A 17,780-nucleotide genomic window follows, 5' to 3' on the forward strand; every position below is an offset into this window, starting at 1 on the left:
CCTTTAAATTCAATATATTTGGCTTTTGTGGAAAATTTTCCTCATGGGGTGAAGTCTAAGCCTTAGTTTCTATACTAATCATGAGAGATGACACCAGGTGCTTAGCACAAGGTGGCGCCAATGAGCTTTAGAATAAGTTGGGCTTGACCACTTGGGCCATTTTTTTCCTGCTTCCTCCCCTCAAGCCTCACCTCCCCAGCTCCCAGCTTCTACTGAACAAGGCTGAAAACAACCCACTCTATTGCAGGGAAAGGGAAGGATTAATGAAAAATGTCAGTTTCTTAAGAAGTCAGCACTGGTGAAACTTTCCTGAAACAGGAATGGCGTTTGCTGAGTTTTCTCTGGGGTCTCTGCTTCCTGCAGCTAGCTTCCCTGCTTGACTGCCCAGAAGGCCTCTGCCTTCGGGTTTCCATCTCTTTCTCCTCCAGAGGAGCCTACAGCCTAGGCGGGAGGTGGTTAAGGCTTCTGGCTGCTGTGCAATGGGGCCATCTGTGTTTGATCAATCCTGGCGGAAAGGAGGGGGTGGGGGTTGTAAAGAGACTGAAAGCATTCCAGAGTAGTGAGAGAGACCCAGAGATCAGAAGGAGAGAAGGCACCGCCCCCACTCCGCCTCCAAAGCTAACCCTCAGGCTTGAGGGGAAGAGGCTGACTGTACGTTCCTTCTACTCTGGCACCACTCTCCTGGCTGCCATGGGGCCCAGCACCCCTCTCCTCATCTTGTTCCTTTTGTCGTGGTCGGGACCCCTTCAGGGACAGCAGCACCACCTTGTGGAGTACATGGAACGCCGACTAGCTGCTTTAGAGGTGAGGGACCCCTTTCTCTTCTAGCCCAGCCTAGAAGGATTCCAGGTCTATTGGTTCAACCAGTTTGTTAGGGATCTGGGGATAACAAGAAAGGGCTCTGTAAGAGTCTACAGAAAATTCGCTCTTAATAAGAGGACCTTCAGAATGACAAGCCCTCCTCTTACCCCACATAGAACGATTCCAAAGCAAATAGACTTTTGCGTTTTACCTCTGGGATTAGATAGAATAAGGGGATAGAGTGGAAACGAGAGCCAACATTGTGGGGCTGCATCTCCAGAGGAGGTGATGATTCTGTTGAAGTTGGAGGTTCCCAGGGAATCTATAACTTCCTGTCTTTTTAACAGGCTGAGAGATCTGTAGCATTTTAGTGTCCGAGAGGATAATTGCTAAGGGAGCAGAGACCTCTTCACACCTTCATGCGCTTAGACCTGCCTAGAGGCTCAGATGGCTCAGTGGCACTGCTCACAGAGAACACAGGCTGGAGGACATGAAGTCGGGGTAGGGGCCTAGGTGAATCTCAGCTAGGCTTTTTGCACATTTAGCACCTCTGCACATCTGGTTTCCTTTTCTGCAGGAGTGGAAGGGGATATTGAAGCCTGACTGAGTTTGCTTTTTTTTTTTCCCATTCCTGACTCCCGAGTTGGGCCTCTCCCTGCCTGGGAGTTGTAACCCTGCAGCCTCCCTCCTGATCCCCCATCCCTTCAGGAACGGTTGGCCCAGTGCCAGGACCAGAGCAGTCGGCATGCTGCTGAGCTACGGGACTTCAAGAACAAGATGCTGCCACTGCTGGAGGTGGCAGAGAAGGAGCGGGAGGCGCTCAGAACTGAGGCCGACACCATCTCCGGGAGAGTGGATCGTCTGGAGCGGGAGGTGGACTATCTGGAGACCCAGAACCCAGCTCTGCCCTGTGTAGAGTTTGATGAGAAGGTGACTGGAGGCCCTGGAACCAAAGGCAAGGGAAGAAGGAATGAGAAGTACGATATGGTGACAGGTAAATGATCTGAAAGCAGGCCCCTGACTCTCTCAGAACCGATATTCTTCCTTGCTTCTTACTCTTTTTTTCGCTTTGTCCCAGTCCATTGTGGCTCTGTCTTCTGGAATCTGTTTTAGGGAAACCTCTGTAAAGCCAGGTCTATTAAGGAGAGGTTCTGGGGATCCAGGCTGCTATGGTACCCACTCTTTCTCAATTCTCCCTAAGAGTGGAGGCATCCACTGGGCAAATGCTCACTATTCTCCAGATCACCCACCTTGGGGGAGTTCCTGCTGGAGGCATCTAATTCTTGCCTCTATTTCCTTTTCCTGTGCTTTTCTCATCAGACTGTGGCTACACAATCTCTCAAGTGAGATCAATGAAGATTCTGAAGCGATTTGGTGGCCCAGCTGGTCTATGGACCAAGGATCCACTGGGGCAAACAGAGAAGATCTACGTGTTAGATGGGACACAGAATGACACAGCCTTTGTCTTCCCAAGGCTGCGTGACTTCACCCTTGCCATGGCTGCCCGGAAAGCTTCCCGAGTCCGGGTGCCCTTCCCCTGGGTAGGCACAGGGCAGCTGGTATATGGTGGCTTTCTTTATTTTGCCCGGAGGCCTCCTGGAAGACCTGGCGGGGGTGGTGAGATGGAGAACACTTTGCAGCTCATCAAATTCCACCTGGCAAACCGAACAGTGGTGGACAGCTCAGTATTCCCAGCAGAGGGGTTGATCCCCCCCTACGGCTTGACAACAGACACCTACATCGACCTGGCAGCTGATGAGGAAGGTCTTTGGGCTGTCTATGCCACCCAGGAGGATGACAGGCACTTGTGTCTGGCCAAGTTAGATCCACAGACACTGGACACAGAGCAGCAGTGGGACACGCCATGTCCCAGAGAGAATGCTGAGGCTGCCTTTGTCATCTGTGGGACCCTCTATGTCGTCTATAACACCCGTCCTGCCAGTCGGGCCCGCATCCAGTGCTCCTTTGATGCCAGCGGCACCCTGACCCCTGAACGGGCAGCACTCCCTTATTTTCCCCGCAGATATGGTGCCCATGCCAGCCTCCGCTATAACCCCCGAGAACGCCAGCTCTATGCCTGGGATGATGGCTACCAGATTGTCTATAAGCTGGAGATGAGGAAGAAAGAGGAGGAGGTTTGAGGAGCTAGCCTTGTTTTTTGCATCTTTCTCACTCCCATACATTTATATTATATCCCCACTAAATTTCCTGTTCCTCATTCTTCAAATGTGGCTCAAATCCTCTATATTTTTAGCCAATGGCAATCAAATTATTTCAGCTCCTTTGTTTTATACAGAACTCCAGATCCTGAGTAATCCTTTTAGAGCTCAGTCAAAACCCTCAATGTTCCCTCCTGCTCTCCTGCCCCATGTCAACAAATTTCAGGCTAAGGATGACCCAGACCCAGGGCGCTAACCTTGTATGCCGGCAGGCCCAGGGAGCAGGCAGCAGCGTTCTTGCCCTCAGAGTGACTTGGGGAGGGAGAAATAGGAGGAGACGTCCAGCTCTGCCCTCTCTTCCTCACTCCTCCCTTCAGTGTCCTGAGGAACAGGACTTTCTCCACATTGTTTTGTATTGCAACATTTTGCATTAAAAGGAAAATCCACTACTCCTCTCCTGTGTTTGTTTGGGGTAGCCCTCAGATCAAACTTCCCTCTGACCATCCATTTTCTCCCTCCCAACCCATCCCCACTCCTTGGGCCATATTAAAGACTTGGCGGGGCTCCCTTTGCTGAGGAAGAGTTTACTGTGAGGCGCCTGGGGGAAGTGGCAGAATCCCGCCACTTTAGGAGGCTGGACGAAAAGCCTCCTTCCACACCCACCGCCATCCACAGCAGCCAATCCACAGCAGCCATCCTAGAACCTCCGTGGCACCGTGCCTCTGGCTGTGAGACACTGCGGCCCAGGGCAGAGATTCCAATTCCAATTCTCAGAGGATTTTGAACTACAAAATGCATGTTAGTTGTATTGCAGTCTAGTGTGGAAACCAGAGCCCTGAATGCCTGTGTTTTTAGTAAGAACTGAAGTCTCCCCTGTAAAGTGGACTCTGCCCCGCACCCCAGACCTCCACTCCCATCTCCAGTGTTGCGCTCCTGCAGGGCCAGGGTTGCACAATCATTCTTGGTCTGAACCGCTCTGATTTTCCTGCTGCCACAGCGTCTGCGGTTTGTGCAGGGAGGAGGGGCAGTGACCGTGTCCCAGATGTTGGCCTTACCTGGTCCGCAGCCTATTCGTGCTTTCCTCTTCTCCACCATCATCACCCTCACCTACCCACTCCAGCCCTGAACCTGGCTGAAGCCCATCAGGACTTCTGGAAACTTAACCCTGTCTGGCCCATACCCTGGCCTCTGGCGTTGGATTGCAGTGGGTAATGTGGGGAAGGGAGAAGGGAGAGGAGGAGGAAGGCTCCAGGCTTTGGACTCCAGTCTCCAGGAATCTGCTGATTTCTGCACCAGGCCCCCACCCCAGCCTCACCCTCACTGCTGCGTGCTCAGCTCGCAGGGGCAAGGCTGGCTGATGGGCAGGATCCACTGCTTTCATGAGGAGTCCACCTCAGGCATCCCTGGGGTCCTCTTGGTTATTTGCCCTAGCCAAGTATGGGAAAGGGGCACAGCCTTCTCCCCAAAGCACAGACCTCCTTCCCGCCCCAGGTGGGGTGGCTCAGTCAGGGCCCTGTGAGCCTCCCTTTGTCTTCTTTTCTTTTCTCCTCAGGCAGAGCTGCTCCAGACGTAGGTTGATGAGGATGGGGAAAGAAAGACAGTGAAGCACCTCACAAAGGCGCTATTATAGGGAGCCCAGGGCGGACAGGGGCTCTATCCCATTGAATTCTCTCCTAATGTGGGGCTGGCAACAGTAATCACCACCTGTCAGCCCACGGAAGGGTCTGCCCACGGAACAGCTGGCTGCGGCACACGTGGTGCACAGGGAGGGGTTGAGGGGGAAGGGCATTCTCAGCACAGGCCTGGAGAATGGGGTCTGGGCCACAGGGCTGGCAGTGCAGCGTGGGGACTGTGGGTGCCCCATGTGGAAGGGGAGCTTGTCTGCTCCCCGGCGTGACTGTGTGTGTGTGTGTTGGGGGTGGGAGGTGCCTGTGTGTGGCAGAGGTGCTTGTCGTCTCCCTAGTGTGACTGCGTGTGTGTGTATGTGTATGTGTGCCCGCATGTGGCAGGGGAGCTTGTCTGCTAGCTTGTGTGGCTGTATGAGTGTGTGATAGGAGGCTGTAGGGTCAGGCTGTGTCTCTGGGGTTACCTTGTTAGAGCACCAAACACCAGGAGCGGCTCTGATGCCCTTGATGAGAGCATAACCTGAGACTCCGTGTGTATAAGTGACGCCAAGGCATGTGTATTTGAAGTACATTCTTAATGCCTTGTTACTTCCATGAAAATCAGGTAACCAGGTTCTTCTGCGTTACATGTGTGTGCTCTTCTTTGTGGCATCTATCTTTGCCTGATTCCTCCTCCATGAGAAAGAAAAAAAGCATCTTTTTTTTGGCTTGCAATTTCTCTGGAAAAGTTCATTCAGGCTTTTCTGAAAGGGCAGAAATCTCTGGGGCCTTGTCGTTTATTACTTTTCTCTTCTCTCTTTCTGGCTCCTGTGCAACAGCTAGTGCTATTTTGGAAGCATTATGGAAGGTGAGTAGAACTGTGTGTGCAGATCCAGTGAACTGTCCAAATTCATTAAACTAAATTATCTGCTGCTCCAGGAGACAGCACCAGTAGCTAAATCCTATCATCCACAAGTAGCCTCAGACTCCCCTCAGACCCTCCAAAACCCATCACTTGGCAGAAATAGGTTATGACTTCTGATTCGGTTGAACAAAAGACAGTGGAAGGCAAAGGGCCTAGTAGAGGAGAGAGGGGTTAAAAGCCCAAAGAGAAGTCCCACATATGCCCCAGTGCCTGGCCACTGGGTGGTACAGTAAACACCCAAGGATGGGGATGTGGGAAGGGCACCAAGAACCAGGAGGGGCTGCTGTGGTGGAGGCAGCTGTCTGCTAGGTCTTAGGTCCAGATGTTGCTTCTCCATCACAAGGCAGTATTGAGAGGGCTCCCCTCTCCGCCACACTGGGCCTCAGGGTTTCCTGCATTACCTCCTAAGCTCCCCTCTTTGTTCTCAATATCCTCTCTTCTCCAGTGCTGGTCTTAGTATCTGCCTGCCAGAGAATCCAAAGTGTTTGTCTTGTTCATTTTAATCAAGGAAGCTGAGCCAGTGTTGTGAGCGCCTTGGATGGTGGAGAGGGACAGCGCAGAGATGGACAGGATGAAGTTGTTGATTCAGCTGTCAATGTTTCCTCTGGGATGGGCTCTGAGCTAAACAGAAACCAAGCCCTCCTTTTCCTCCTCCTCCAGTCTCAGATCTTCTGTGCCTCTTCTCATCTCTCCTTGAACAGGCACCCCTTCCCCGAGGCTCCTGGGGGCATCCCCTTTCACTGCTCCCCCCTCCTCTACCTGGTTTAGAGGAAAGCATGCCCATTTTGAGAGCTGCTGAGACTGTTCTGGTATTTCTCAGGCCTTCAGGATAGGTCTCTTCAGGGCCTGCCACCCAGCCTCTCTGTGTCTGCCTTTGCAGTGTAATGTGGTCTCTGGTCCAGGAGAACTTTTCTATTTCTCCAGCTGGAGAGCAGGGTCCGTCCTGTGGCCTTAGCTCCTTTTGGCAGCTGTGGCCTCCACAGGCCCTGTGGACCCCTCAGCCTGGCTGGTGAGCTTTCCTTTGCCTGGTCTTTAACTTCTGCTTTTACAATGCAGAGCTTAAATGAGTAAATCTTTATTTCTGGATTTAATAACTCCATAGAATTATAAATGTGGAAGCCAATGTATTACTTTAAAGGGCAGAGTGAGAAAGTGAAAATGCAAAACTCTCAGCACCATCTCCCCAGAACTTGGGTTCTGACCATGCCTGTAGCTGGATACCTCTCCAGAACTGCCAAGACCAGCTTGGTTGGGGAGACCCTAACCCAGTGGCGCTAGAGGAATTAAAGACACACACACAGAGAAATATAGAGGTGTGGAGTGGGAAATCAGGGGTCTCACAGCCTTCAGAGCTGAGAGCCTCGAACAGAGATTTACCCACGTATTTATTAACAGCAAGCCAGTGATAAGCATTGTTTCTATAGATAATAGATGAACTAAAAGTATTCCTTATGGGAAACAAAGGGATAGGTAGAAATAAAAGGATGGGTTGGGCTAGTTATCTGCAGCAGGAGCATGTCCTTAAGGCACAGATCACTCATGCTATTGTTTGTGGTTTAAGAAGGCCTTTAAGCGGTTTTCCACCCTGGGTGGGCCAGGTGTTCCTTGCCCTCATTCTGGTAAACTCACAACCTTCCAGCGTGGGCGTCATGGCCATCACGAACATGTCACAGTGCTGCAGAGATTTTGTTTATGGCCAGTTTTGGGGCCAGTTTATGGCCAGATTTTGGGGGGCCTGTTCCCAACACAGGACACTCCTGCATGACCTCTGGGGGTCTACCCAGCTTACATTCCCCCTTCTCTGAGATGAGACAACTTTACTCCCTGGCCATAGCGGTATGCCCAGAGGGGAACACATCAGACTCCCTCCTGGGGAGTTAGAATTGCAGGTCAGAGATATTAGACCTTAGGAAGTGTTTGGAGGCATCTTTGCCCTGCTACCCAGAGGCAGTGAAAGCCCACTGGAGGGGAAAGGACGAGGTGGACCCCAGGGAGAAGCCAGGGCAGAAGGGAGGAAGCAGCTGACCCGGGCCTGTGTTCCCGCCCTGTCCCCAGCCATCAATCCTGAGGTCATGGCACACTTCTAGCTCTTGGGTTCTGCAAAGTGCCTGTAAGTTAATATGAGTGGACTTCTGTTTCCCAAAACCCAAAGGCAGCTCCTCATCTTTACCTTCCCACCAAAAAAATCCCCTGTCCACTGGACTGCTAGGCAAATGGCCTTGGCCCCGTAGTCAGGGGTATCCAATCTTTTGGCTTCCCTGGGTCACACTGGAAGAAAAGTTGTCTTGGATCACACACAAAATACACTAAGGATAGCTGATGACCTAAAAAAAAAATCGCAAAAAAAACCTCATGATGTTTTAAGAAAGTTTACCAATTTATGTTGGGCTTCATTCAAAGCCATCCTGGGCCACATGTGGCCCACGGGCTGGGGGTTAGACAAGCTTGCCCGTAGAGTGTTCTTCCCTGCACATGACCCAGAAGACTCACTAAAATAATGAAAGAATCTCCCCAAAGCCTGGCCCAAATCATTCTACCGAGGCTCACTCAAGTCGCACCTCTTCCACGACACATTCCAGATGACCTGGTCAGTTCCACATTCCTGTTCTGTTCATTCATAGTCTGCCATCTCCCCGCATTAGAGCTGGTAGCACAGTGTTCTCAGAGGCAAACTTATGTATTAGAAAGAGCATCAACTTTGGGGTCAGAGCCCCTGGGATCAGAGTCTGGCTTTGCCACTTACCAAAGTTACTTAAGGCCTCATCTATAAAATATCTACCCAATAGGATTGTTGCTGTGAGGATTAAGGATGAAATATGCAGATTCTTTAGTAGTGCACGCAATCAGTGTGTGGTAGCTCTGAAACCCCACTTCCTTTGAGAGGATTTTCTGGCCCTTTCTACTCCCAACCACACGTGTCAGGACCCTTTGCTATGGGCCCCTGTTCCCCTCTGGGCATAGCCCACTTGGAGCCTGTAATGTGCTGTGCTGTTTGCTCATGTTTGTGTCCCCAGGGTTTAACACAGAGCCTGACTCATAACTACTCGTTGAATGTATAAACGCTATATATATCCATGCTCCTCCATCAGGCTGTGAACCCTGGGAACCCTGAGCATGTTTGTCCCCTAACTCAGGACCTAGCTTGGGAGTGGCACATTGCTGGCAAGCAGTACATGTTCTTGGTGGCATTTTTCAAGTCAGTTGGTGTATTAGTCTGTTCTCATGCTGCTAATAAAGACATACCTGAGAGTGGGTAATTTATAAAGGAAGGGGGTTTAATTGACTCACAGTTCCACAGGGCTGAGGAGGGCTCACAATCATGGCAGAAGAGCAAGGCATGTCTTACATGGAGGCAGGCAAGAAATTTGTGCACGGGAACTCACATTTATAAAACCATCAGATCTCATGAGACTTACTCATTCCCACAAGAACAGTATGGGGGAAATCACTCCCATGATTCAATTATCTCCACCTGGCCCCACCCTTGACACGTGGGGATTATTACAATTCAAGATGAGATTTGGGTGGGGACACAGCCAAACCATATCAGTTGGACAAAGACAAGCTACAGATAAAAACTGAAAACAGTCGCCTTTCAATTGCAGAAGGCATTGGCCTTCCCACATGATTCCAGTTCAAACATCTAAGGGGAAACTCAAGCTAGGTCAGCACCTTTATGCCCTGAGGCCACAGGGGAGGAGGGTAACAAAGCTGCAGGAGGTAGGGGAAGACCTAGGTGTTCAGAACACGTTCATAGCAAGGGTCCTGGAGTAGTTGAAACTGTGTTCGCACCGCAGCCTGGCCACTTGCCAGAGTGTGATGTGGTGCAAGTTACTCCACCTCTTCGAGCCTGGTTTCTTCACCTATGAAATGGATTTAATAGTACTCACTTCACAGATTGCTGTGAGCATTAAATGAAACAATCTCTATAAAGCAGTGAGCCCAGTATCTGGCACACACTAGGTGCTCAATATATATTATTGTTATTATTATTTTGAGACGGAGTCTCGCTCTGTCGCCCAGGCTGGAGTGCAGTGGTGCCATCTCGGCTTACTACAAGCTCCACCTCCCAGGTTCATGCCATTCTCCTGCTTCAGCTTCCCGAGTACCTGGGACTACAGGCACCCGCCACCATGCCTGGCTAATTTTTGTTGTTTTTTTTAGTAGAGACAGGGTTTCACCATATTAGCCAGGATGGTCTCGATCTCTTGACCTCGTGATCCACTCGCCTTCGCCTCCCAAGGTGCTGGGATTACAGGCATGAGCCACTGCGCCCGGCCTATATTATTATTCTTATTGTTACTAATGTCATCATCATTGCATAAGTCTTTTCAGTTAGCAAAGTGCTCTCATATATTTTCTCTCCTTTGATCTGCACAATAATCCCATGAGATAAGCAGGTGTCAGAAACCTGAGGATTATAGAGATGAAATGATTCCTTTAAGGCCACATAACTGATAAGTATTGGAGCTGGAACCTATGCTACGGAGGCCGTGTGGAGGGATGTGAAGAGCTGGAGCTCTGAACTCAAGTTGCCTTCAAATCCTCACTCTGCCACTTGCTGGCAATGTAATCCTGGGCAACCATGCCCTATCTCAGAGACTTGTGAGGAATGGGTAAGCTGGTGTATTAGGCCGTTCTTATACTGCTATAAAGAACTACCTGAGACTGGCAATTGAAGAAAGGAGGTTTAATTGACTCACAGTTCCCCAGGCTGTACAGGAAGCATGACTAGGAGGCCTCCAGAAACTTACAATCATGGCAGAAGGGTGAAGGGGAAAGCAGGCAAGTCTCACATGGCTCGCAAGAGGAAGAGAGAGCCAAGGGGGATGTGCTACACATTTTTAAACAACCAGATCTCATGACAACTCACTCTCACGAGAATAGCAAGGAGGAAATCTGCCCCCATGATCCAGTCACCTCCCACCAGGTCTTACCCCAACACTGGGGATTACAATTCAACATGAGATTTGGGTATGGACCAGAGCCAAACCATATCAGCTAGTGTTTATAAAATATCTAGCAGAGCATCTAGAAGAATAGATGTTCAATAAATGTTCAGTCCTAGGCCCATGACTCTTACTATTTTATTTTTTTGGGGCAGAGGGACAGGTTCTCACTCTGTCACCCAGGTTGGAGTGAGATCTCAGGTCACTGCAACCTCTGTCTCCCAAGCTCAAGTGATCCTCCCACCTCAGCTGGGACCATAGGCACACGCCACCACACCTGGCTAATTTGACTTTTGCTATCTTGATGTGGAACAGCATGCCAGTGATCATCTCTGCTAGGCATTATAAACCATTTATCTTGACCCAGTGGCCCTGCTGCTCCTTCCTTCTCCATTTGTACACTGTTCTGTAGGAAGACCTGGCACCTTTTTCCCACCACAGATCTCTGTGTTATCAGTAACAGCAGGATTGACAGGTGCCTTGCACTAGCCATGAGGGAAGAAAGTAAGGTGCACCGAAACATCCTCCTTTTCTCTGTGCCTGGACCGCCTCTCCCAGCAATGATGTGTGTGTATGTGTAAAAAGAGAGAGAGACAGACAGACAGACAGACAGACATTGTGCTGCTCCAAAGCTGCATTTTTCCTTCGATCACATTTTCTCTCAAAGATATTTTAGTTGTTCAGCCTGTGTCCCTAGAATTCATCATTACTAACTTTTTGGACTTACCTTGCTGTGGATTTTGGCAGATCCTTTGGTGCCATTTTGGTGCACTTCATCTTATGGATATTATTACTGTCCAATTTCACATAATTTTGGTTTTGTAGCTGGTGAATTTTGTGTTCCAGATCTTTAAATCCATGCAGTTGTCAAATGCATGAGCTGTTCTTTATCTATTCTTATTGTCCTTTATGGGGAAGGAAGATAGTGTGGAAAGAGTACGGGTGGGAGTAAGATGAACTTTCTATTCCTACGTAATTGGTCCACGTGCTGAGTGTCCTGGCTCTGCTCCTCATTGACTGTGTGACCTTGAATCAGGTGCTAATCCCTCTGTGCCTCAGTTTGCTCATTTGCAAAACAGGATTATATTATCTGGATTATCATCGCCCGGGATCATTGCAGTTCAAGCCCTAATGCATAAAGCATTCAGAACTTCCATCAAGGACTCTTAGGAAGCATGTCCTTTGGCTTCCTCTTCTTATAATGGGAGAAACTAAAGCTCAGAGAGCGTTTTGAGGGCAGGGACCATGCCTTATCCATCTTTCTATCCCCGGGATCCAGACACAGTCAGGTGCATACTGGGTGTCCAACAGATATTTTGTAAATGAGTTGTGTGACCAGCTCCCAGTGATGTATCTGTGATTTAGCCCCTCTTGATGACTCAGAGTGATTATCCACATCAATCACTATACTGTGCGTCCTGCTGTGTCTGGAATTGGTGGGTTCTTGGTCTCACTGACTTCAAGAATGAAGCCGCGGACACTTGCGGTGAGTGTTACAGTTCTTAAAGGCGGCATGTCCGGAGTTTGTTTCTTCTGATGTTCAGATGCGTTCGGAGTTTGTTCCTGCTGGTGGGTTCCTGGTCTCACTGGCTCAGGAGTGAAGCTGCAGATCTTTGCAGTGAGTGTTACAGCTCTTAAAGTGGCGCATCTGGAGTTGTTTGTTCCTCCCAGTGGGTTCATGGTCTTGCTGGCTTCAGGAATGAAGCTGCAGACCTTGGCGGTGAGTGTTACAGCTCATAAAGGTAGTGTGAACCCAAAGAGTGAGCAGCAGCAAGATTTATTGCAAAGAGCTAAAGAACAAACCTTCAGCAACGTGCAAGGGGACCTGAGCAGGTTGCCACTGCTGGCTTGGGCAGCCTGCTTTTATTCCCTTATCTGGCTCCACCCACATCCTGCTGATTGGTCCATTTTACAGGGAGCTGATTGGTCTGTTTTACAGAGAGCTGATTGGTCTGTTTTGACAGGGTGCTGATTGGTGCGTTTACAATCCCTGAGCTAGACACAAAAGTTCTCCACCTCTGCACTAGATTAGCTAGATACAGAGTGTACACACAAAAGTTCTCCAAGTTCCCACCAGAGTAGCTAGATACAGAGTGTCGATTGGTGCACTCACAAACCCTGAGCTAGACACAGGGTGCTGATTGGTGTGTTTACAAACCTTGAGCTAGATACAGAGTGCCAATTGGTGTATTTACAATCCCTTAGCTAGACATAAAGGTTCTCCAAGTCCCCACCAGACTTAGGAGCCCAGCTGGCTTCACCCAGTGGATCCCGCACCAGGGCCGCAGGTAGAGCTGCCTGCCATTCCTGCGCCGTGCGCTCGCGCTCCTCTGGTCAATGGGACTGGGCGCCATGGAGCAGGGCGCGGCGCTTGTCAGGGAGGCTCCGGCTGCACAGGAGCCCACGGAGGGAAAGAGGAGGCTCAGGCATGGCGGGCTGCAGGTCCCCAGCCCTGCCCCTCAGGGAGGCAGGTAAGGCCTGGTGAGAAATTGAGCATAGCAGCTGCTGGCCCAGGTGCTAAGCCCCTCACTGCCGGGGGCTTGCGGGCCGGCCGGCCGCTCCGAGTGCGGCCCGCTGAGCCCACAACTACCCGGAGCTCGCGCTGGCCCGCAAGCACTGTGCAGCCCCGGTTCCCACCCTCGCCTCTCCCTCCACACCTCCCCACAAGCTGAGGGAGCTGGCTGCGGCCTCCGCCAGCCCAGGAAGGGGCTCCCAAAGTGCAGCGGTGGGCTGAAGGGCTCCTCAAGTGCGGCCATAGTGGGCGCCAAGGCCAAGAAGGTGGCGAGAGCCAGTGAGGGCTGTGAGGGCTGCCAGCACGCTGTCACCTCTCACTGCCAGGTTGGCTTTGGAACCAATTATGCTATATAGAATGTGGCCGTTATGCTTTTCTACTTATGTTTCCTGCTCTCTTCTCCCTCACTGTCAGCTGTCAGTTCTCCCTGTAGCCACTGGATCCACTTTAAGAAATCTCTGTCTCTGTTTTGAATGGGCTGTCCAGTGTAGTCTGGGGCAGAATAGGAGTAAAAGGACTTTGAAAGATTTAAAGTTTGGCGCACATAGCAGGTACCTTTATTGGAGTCACAAGGATTATGGTGGAGCAGACCACAGACTAGAAGCATTGACTATTTTAAGCTGGAAGAGGCCTCACGGTCATCTGGTCTGACCTCTTTAAGTCATGCAACTATATTCCTAACTCATGCCCCTGTCCAGTTCCTTCTATGCATGGTGTTAGTTTACTCAGTGACTTATGAAGCAGGTGCATGTTTTATGCGGGTAATGGTTGAGAAAGTCATGGCTCCACTCCTTGGAATTTCTACCCACTGATCTGGATTCTTAAGCAATTTTCCTCTCAGCACGGAGGAGATAAACATACATAGATGTGAGTTTCTCCTCTGATTGCTAATAATGACCTAGCAACTTCCCTCCTTTTCTCCTCCATGTTCTCTCTAGCCCTTTTTAGTCCTGATTGAAGTGAAATATTTTTTTACGGCCATATATTAGAGATCTAGGGGAAACTCTAAAAACGTAAACTGAAAACACTCAAGTATAATTAAGTAGAGGAGGGGTGACAGAGAGAAATGGTAATTCTATCACTGGATTTCAAGTTGAGATAAGATTAATTCCATTTAAACCAAACTTCAATATGCACTCAAAAGCCTGTAAATTTCAGATTTATTAGCCATCAATTGTGATTTATGTCCTGTGGGTTTTTAATGAGGGCAAATGAGGCAGAGAAATGCTCTTATTGATTCATGGTCTGGAAAGGATCTGGCTGGCTTACGGTCTCTCTGAGGGCCATGTTGTTGAAGGGCATGGAGCAGAGGTCCAAGGTTCAAGTTGCAGTTAAGCTATTTTCTGCTTGTGTGATCTCAGTTTCCTCATCTGTAAGATAGCAATGATATTAATATCTCCCTCACGGGGTGGTGTGATGACTAAATGAGATGATGCATGTGAATGTGGTTTGTAAATCATAAGCTACCCAAATGCCAGCTGCTCTCATTATTGATTTAATACCTAGCATTGAGTGTCTAGTGTCTCTGCTGAGTTTTGGGCAGCCAAGGAATGGGACTGGCCAGCAGCCTGTCTGGCAAGGAAGAGCAGAAAGATGTGTGCAAAAGAAAAGTCTTTCTCCTTTCTCACAGGTAAACACCATCCTTAAGTTAATATTATTCCCATGACTGTTTTTTATTTTATTTATTTTATTTTTTATTTATTTTATTTTTTATTTAAGACAGGGCCTCTCTATGTTGCCCAGGCTGGTCTCGAACTCCTGACTCAAGCAATCCCCTTCAGCCTCCCAAAGTGCTGGCATTACAAGCATGAGCCACCAGGCTCAGCCCCCGTGACTTAAAAAAACATGTTTGTTGTGTATATCTTTACCAATATAATGTATATAATTGTTTTGTATGTTTAAAAAATTCACATCATTCATGCAATAAAAATTGCCACATTATTTTTGAGCTTGCCCAGGATGACACATACTGCTCTGGCTCACTATTTCAACCATCTGTATATGAATAAGCCTACTTCCCTGCTGCTGGTCGTTTTGGTTGTTGCCATCTCTCACTGCTTGAAATAGTAGTGCTGAGCAAATGACCTAGTCCGTGTTTCCCATGCCCATGTGAGAGAGTCCCTTTAGGGGATCCCTAGAAGTGGAAGCTACTGCTGTGTCACTGGTGTGTCTGTCCTCAGTTTTACTGGACATTGCTCTAAGACTTTCCGAAGTGAATGTGCCACTCTGTATCCCTGATTCCTCGTGGCCTACTAACACCCAGTGTTACCACATGTTGATTTTTGCCAGCTTGATGAGTGTAATGTGGTGTCTTATTATTATATTAACGATCACGTGAAAGAATTTTTAGGGTAAAGGGAAACATTTTAATTTTTTTTCTGGGAGTGATACCAGTAAGATGGCTGGCTAGTGATGCCTAGCATTCATCCCCGGCACACAAAAGGACCAACACAATGAATAAACAGCTAAGATCTGACTGGAATGTTGAAGAGAGTGGAGAGCTGTAGTGCAGTGTGCAAGTGAAGATGCACCTGTGGTGAGGGGAAATCTAGGAGGGCAGCATGGAGGCACCCTGCCTCTGTAGCCTCACATTCTGCATCTGAATCAGATCTGTCCGGAGTCAGGCAAGACTTTCCATTATGAGGAAAGGTGAAGCAGAAGGTCTCCACCAGCCCCTGTTGCTGCTACAAACATTTATAATCCGTACTGCAGGAGAATCCCACAGTCCTCACAAGCCCTAGACCTGGTTTGCAGAACTGTCAGGAACTCAGGCGGCTGTATCACCCAAGATTAGGAGCACAAGGTATACACTTCCCACCCCTCACCCACCACCGTCTGTGAGACAAGCTGCTGCAGCACAGTGCCATCTTGAGACTGCAGCCAACCTTTAGAGTACATCCTCCTCTAGGGGCCGAAAGCCACTGCACCTGCCCAGCACTGGGGCTCCATCTTCATTCCACCAAGCCCACATGGTTGGCTAAATGGCACAGCACTAGCTGCGTGGAGCCTGGGCTGTGATGCTGGTCCTGCACAGCAGGGAAACCAGACCCTCAGCCCCATTTCCAGCTGGAGGAACAGTCTGGCAATCCTGCTCAGGGATAAATCCCCCTTGAACTAGCCAAGCTGCTGCATGCCCTCCCTTAAGCAGAAGAGGCCTCCAAGCCTCCAAGAAACTGATAGACCCCTGGACCAGCAGAGTGGCTACACACCCATGCACAAGGCCTGAGAATCAGCCCCGCAGAGCCCCCCACCACATGCAGATATGTTCCTCAGCTGCCCAATGGTCCTGTGCCCCCAGTAAGGGCCTGAGAAACAGTCTTACAGGCTGCCCCTGGTGTGCACATCCCCAGGCTAGCCAAACACCCACGAGCTCACACCATGGACCTGAGAAACAGTGCCACAGGTCACCCCCAGCAGACGTGCATCCAGGCAAGCTGAGAAGACGTGACCGTGACCTGGGCTTGAGAAATAGCCCTGTGGGCTGCCTCTAGCAGGCATACCCCCAGGCTAGCTGAGCAGCTGTGCACCTGCATCCTGAGCCTAATAAACAGCTCTGTGAGTTGTCCCCAGCAAACATCCCCCCAGGCCAACCAAGAAGCTGTGCAGCTGTGTTCTGGGCCTGAGAAACAGCCCAGCAGGCTGCTCCTGGCAAACACGACCCCAGGCTGGCTGAGCAACTATGTGCCTGTGCTTCCAGCCAGAGTAACAGCTCAATGGCCCAAACCTCAGTGAGCCAGACCTCAAGTTGGCCAACCCACCATGTGCACACATGCACCCTTAACTTGAGAAACAGCCTGGCAAGACCACCTGTGGCAAAGCTGCACCACCATTGCAGCTTAGGCCACTGAGCAACTTGCAAACACCATAGTGTGAATTACAGCTGAAGAAACTGCATGGAATCTACACTACTGCATCCACCTAGAACCAAGGCCAACATACTACACTGAACTGACACCCCAAGACCCATTCTTATGAATAAGTCTTTCCCCACAGAACCTACTCCATAAAATTGAAAGAGGCAACTTTTCCACCAAATGCATAGAAATCAATGTAGGGGCACATTCAATATAAAAAAGAAAGGAAACATGACACCTCCAAAGGAAAATAATAATTCTCCAGTAAAAATCCCAATCATAAGGAAATATATGAAATGCTAGAAAAAGCATTCAAAATAATCATCTTAAGGAAACTCAATGAGATACAGGATTCAGATACACAATTTAATGAAATCAGGAAAACAATTCATAATTTGAGAAATTTAACAGAGACAGATATAAAATGAATCAAATGGAAATTCTAGAATAATTCAATAAGTGAAATAAAAAATACAGTTGAGAGTTTCAAAAACAGACTAGACCAAGCAGAAGAACGTATGTCTGAACTTGAAGGCAGGCCTTTTGAAATAACACAGGCAGATGGAACAGAAAAGAATAATGAATTAAAAAGAATGAAGAGGCTGGGTGTGGTGGCTCACACCTGTAATCCCAGCACTTTGGGAAGCCTAGGTGGGTGGATCACTTGAGGTCAGAAGTTCAAGACCAGCCTGGCCAACATGGTGAAACCCCATCTCTACTATAAATACACAAAGCAGCCAGGTGTGGCAGTACATGCCGTAATCCCAGGTACTCGGGAGGCTGAGGCATGAGGATTGCTTGAACCTGGGAGGCAGAGGTTTCAGTGAGCCTGCACTCTTGCCTGGGTGTTAGAGTGAGACTTCAGTCTCAAAAAAAAAAAAAAAAATAGAATGAAGAAAGCTTACAGGACATCGCTAAGCAAACAAAATTTTATGTAATGGGTGTTCCAGAAGGAGAAGAGAAAGGAAAGGGTGAG

The 17,780-nt window shown here is 49.3% G+C and overlaps 1 protein-coding gene across 2 annotated transcripts; it reads left to right on the forward strand.

Annotated features, from left to right (window-relative positions):
- Positions 1 to 586: 586 nt before the first annotated feature.
- Positions 587 to 3,412, forward strand: OLFML3 (olfactomedin like 3). Of its 2 annotated transcripts, none has more exons than XM_063624638.1 (3): positions 587 to 804; positions 1,510 to 1,795; positions 2,122 to 3,412. In XM_063624638.1, exons 1-3 carry the CDS (start codon positions 691 to 693, stop codon positions 2,940 to 2,942), a joined length of 1,221 nt encoding a protein of 406 aa, XP_063480708.1. In that variant the 5' UTR covers positions 587 to 690; the 3' UTR covers positions 2,943 to 3,412. The 2 variants fall into 2 exon arrangements, with proteins under 2 accessions (XP_063480708.1, XP_063480707.1); XM_063624637.1 differs by lacking the exon at positions 587 to 804 and adding an exon at positions 1,212 to 1,302.
- Positions 3,413 to 17,780: the final 14,368 nt, after the last annotated feature.

Source organism: Symphalangus syndactylus, chromosome 12, assembly GCF_028878055.3.
Source record: "Symphalangus syndactylus isolate Jambi chromosome 12, NHGRI_mSymSyn1-v2.1_pri, whole genome shotgun sequence".
In the NCBI taxonomy this organism is placed as follows: domain Eukaryota; kingdom Metazoa; phylum Chordata; class Mammalia; order Primates; family Hylobatidae; genus Symphalangus; species Symphalangus syndactylus.

Bases quoted from the DNA above. Each gene is read 5' to 3' on its own strand.
- OLFML3 (XM_063624638.1), top strand. From the start codon at position 691: ATGGGGCCCAGCACCCCTCTCCTCATCTTGTTCCTTTTGTCGTGGTCG. The intron at 805-1,509 runs GTGAGGGACCCC...CCATCCCTTCAG, and splicing joins GCCGACTAGCTGCTTTAGAG to GAACGGTTGGCCCAGTGCCA. The intron at 1,796-2,121 runs GTAAATGATCTG...TTTTCTCATCAG, and splicing joins GAAGTACGATATGGTGACAG to ACTGTGGCTACACAATCTCT.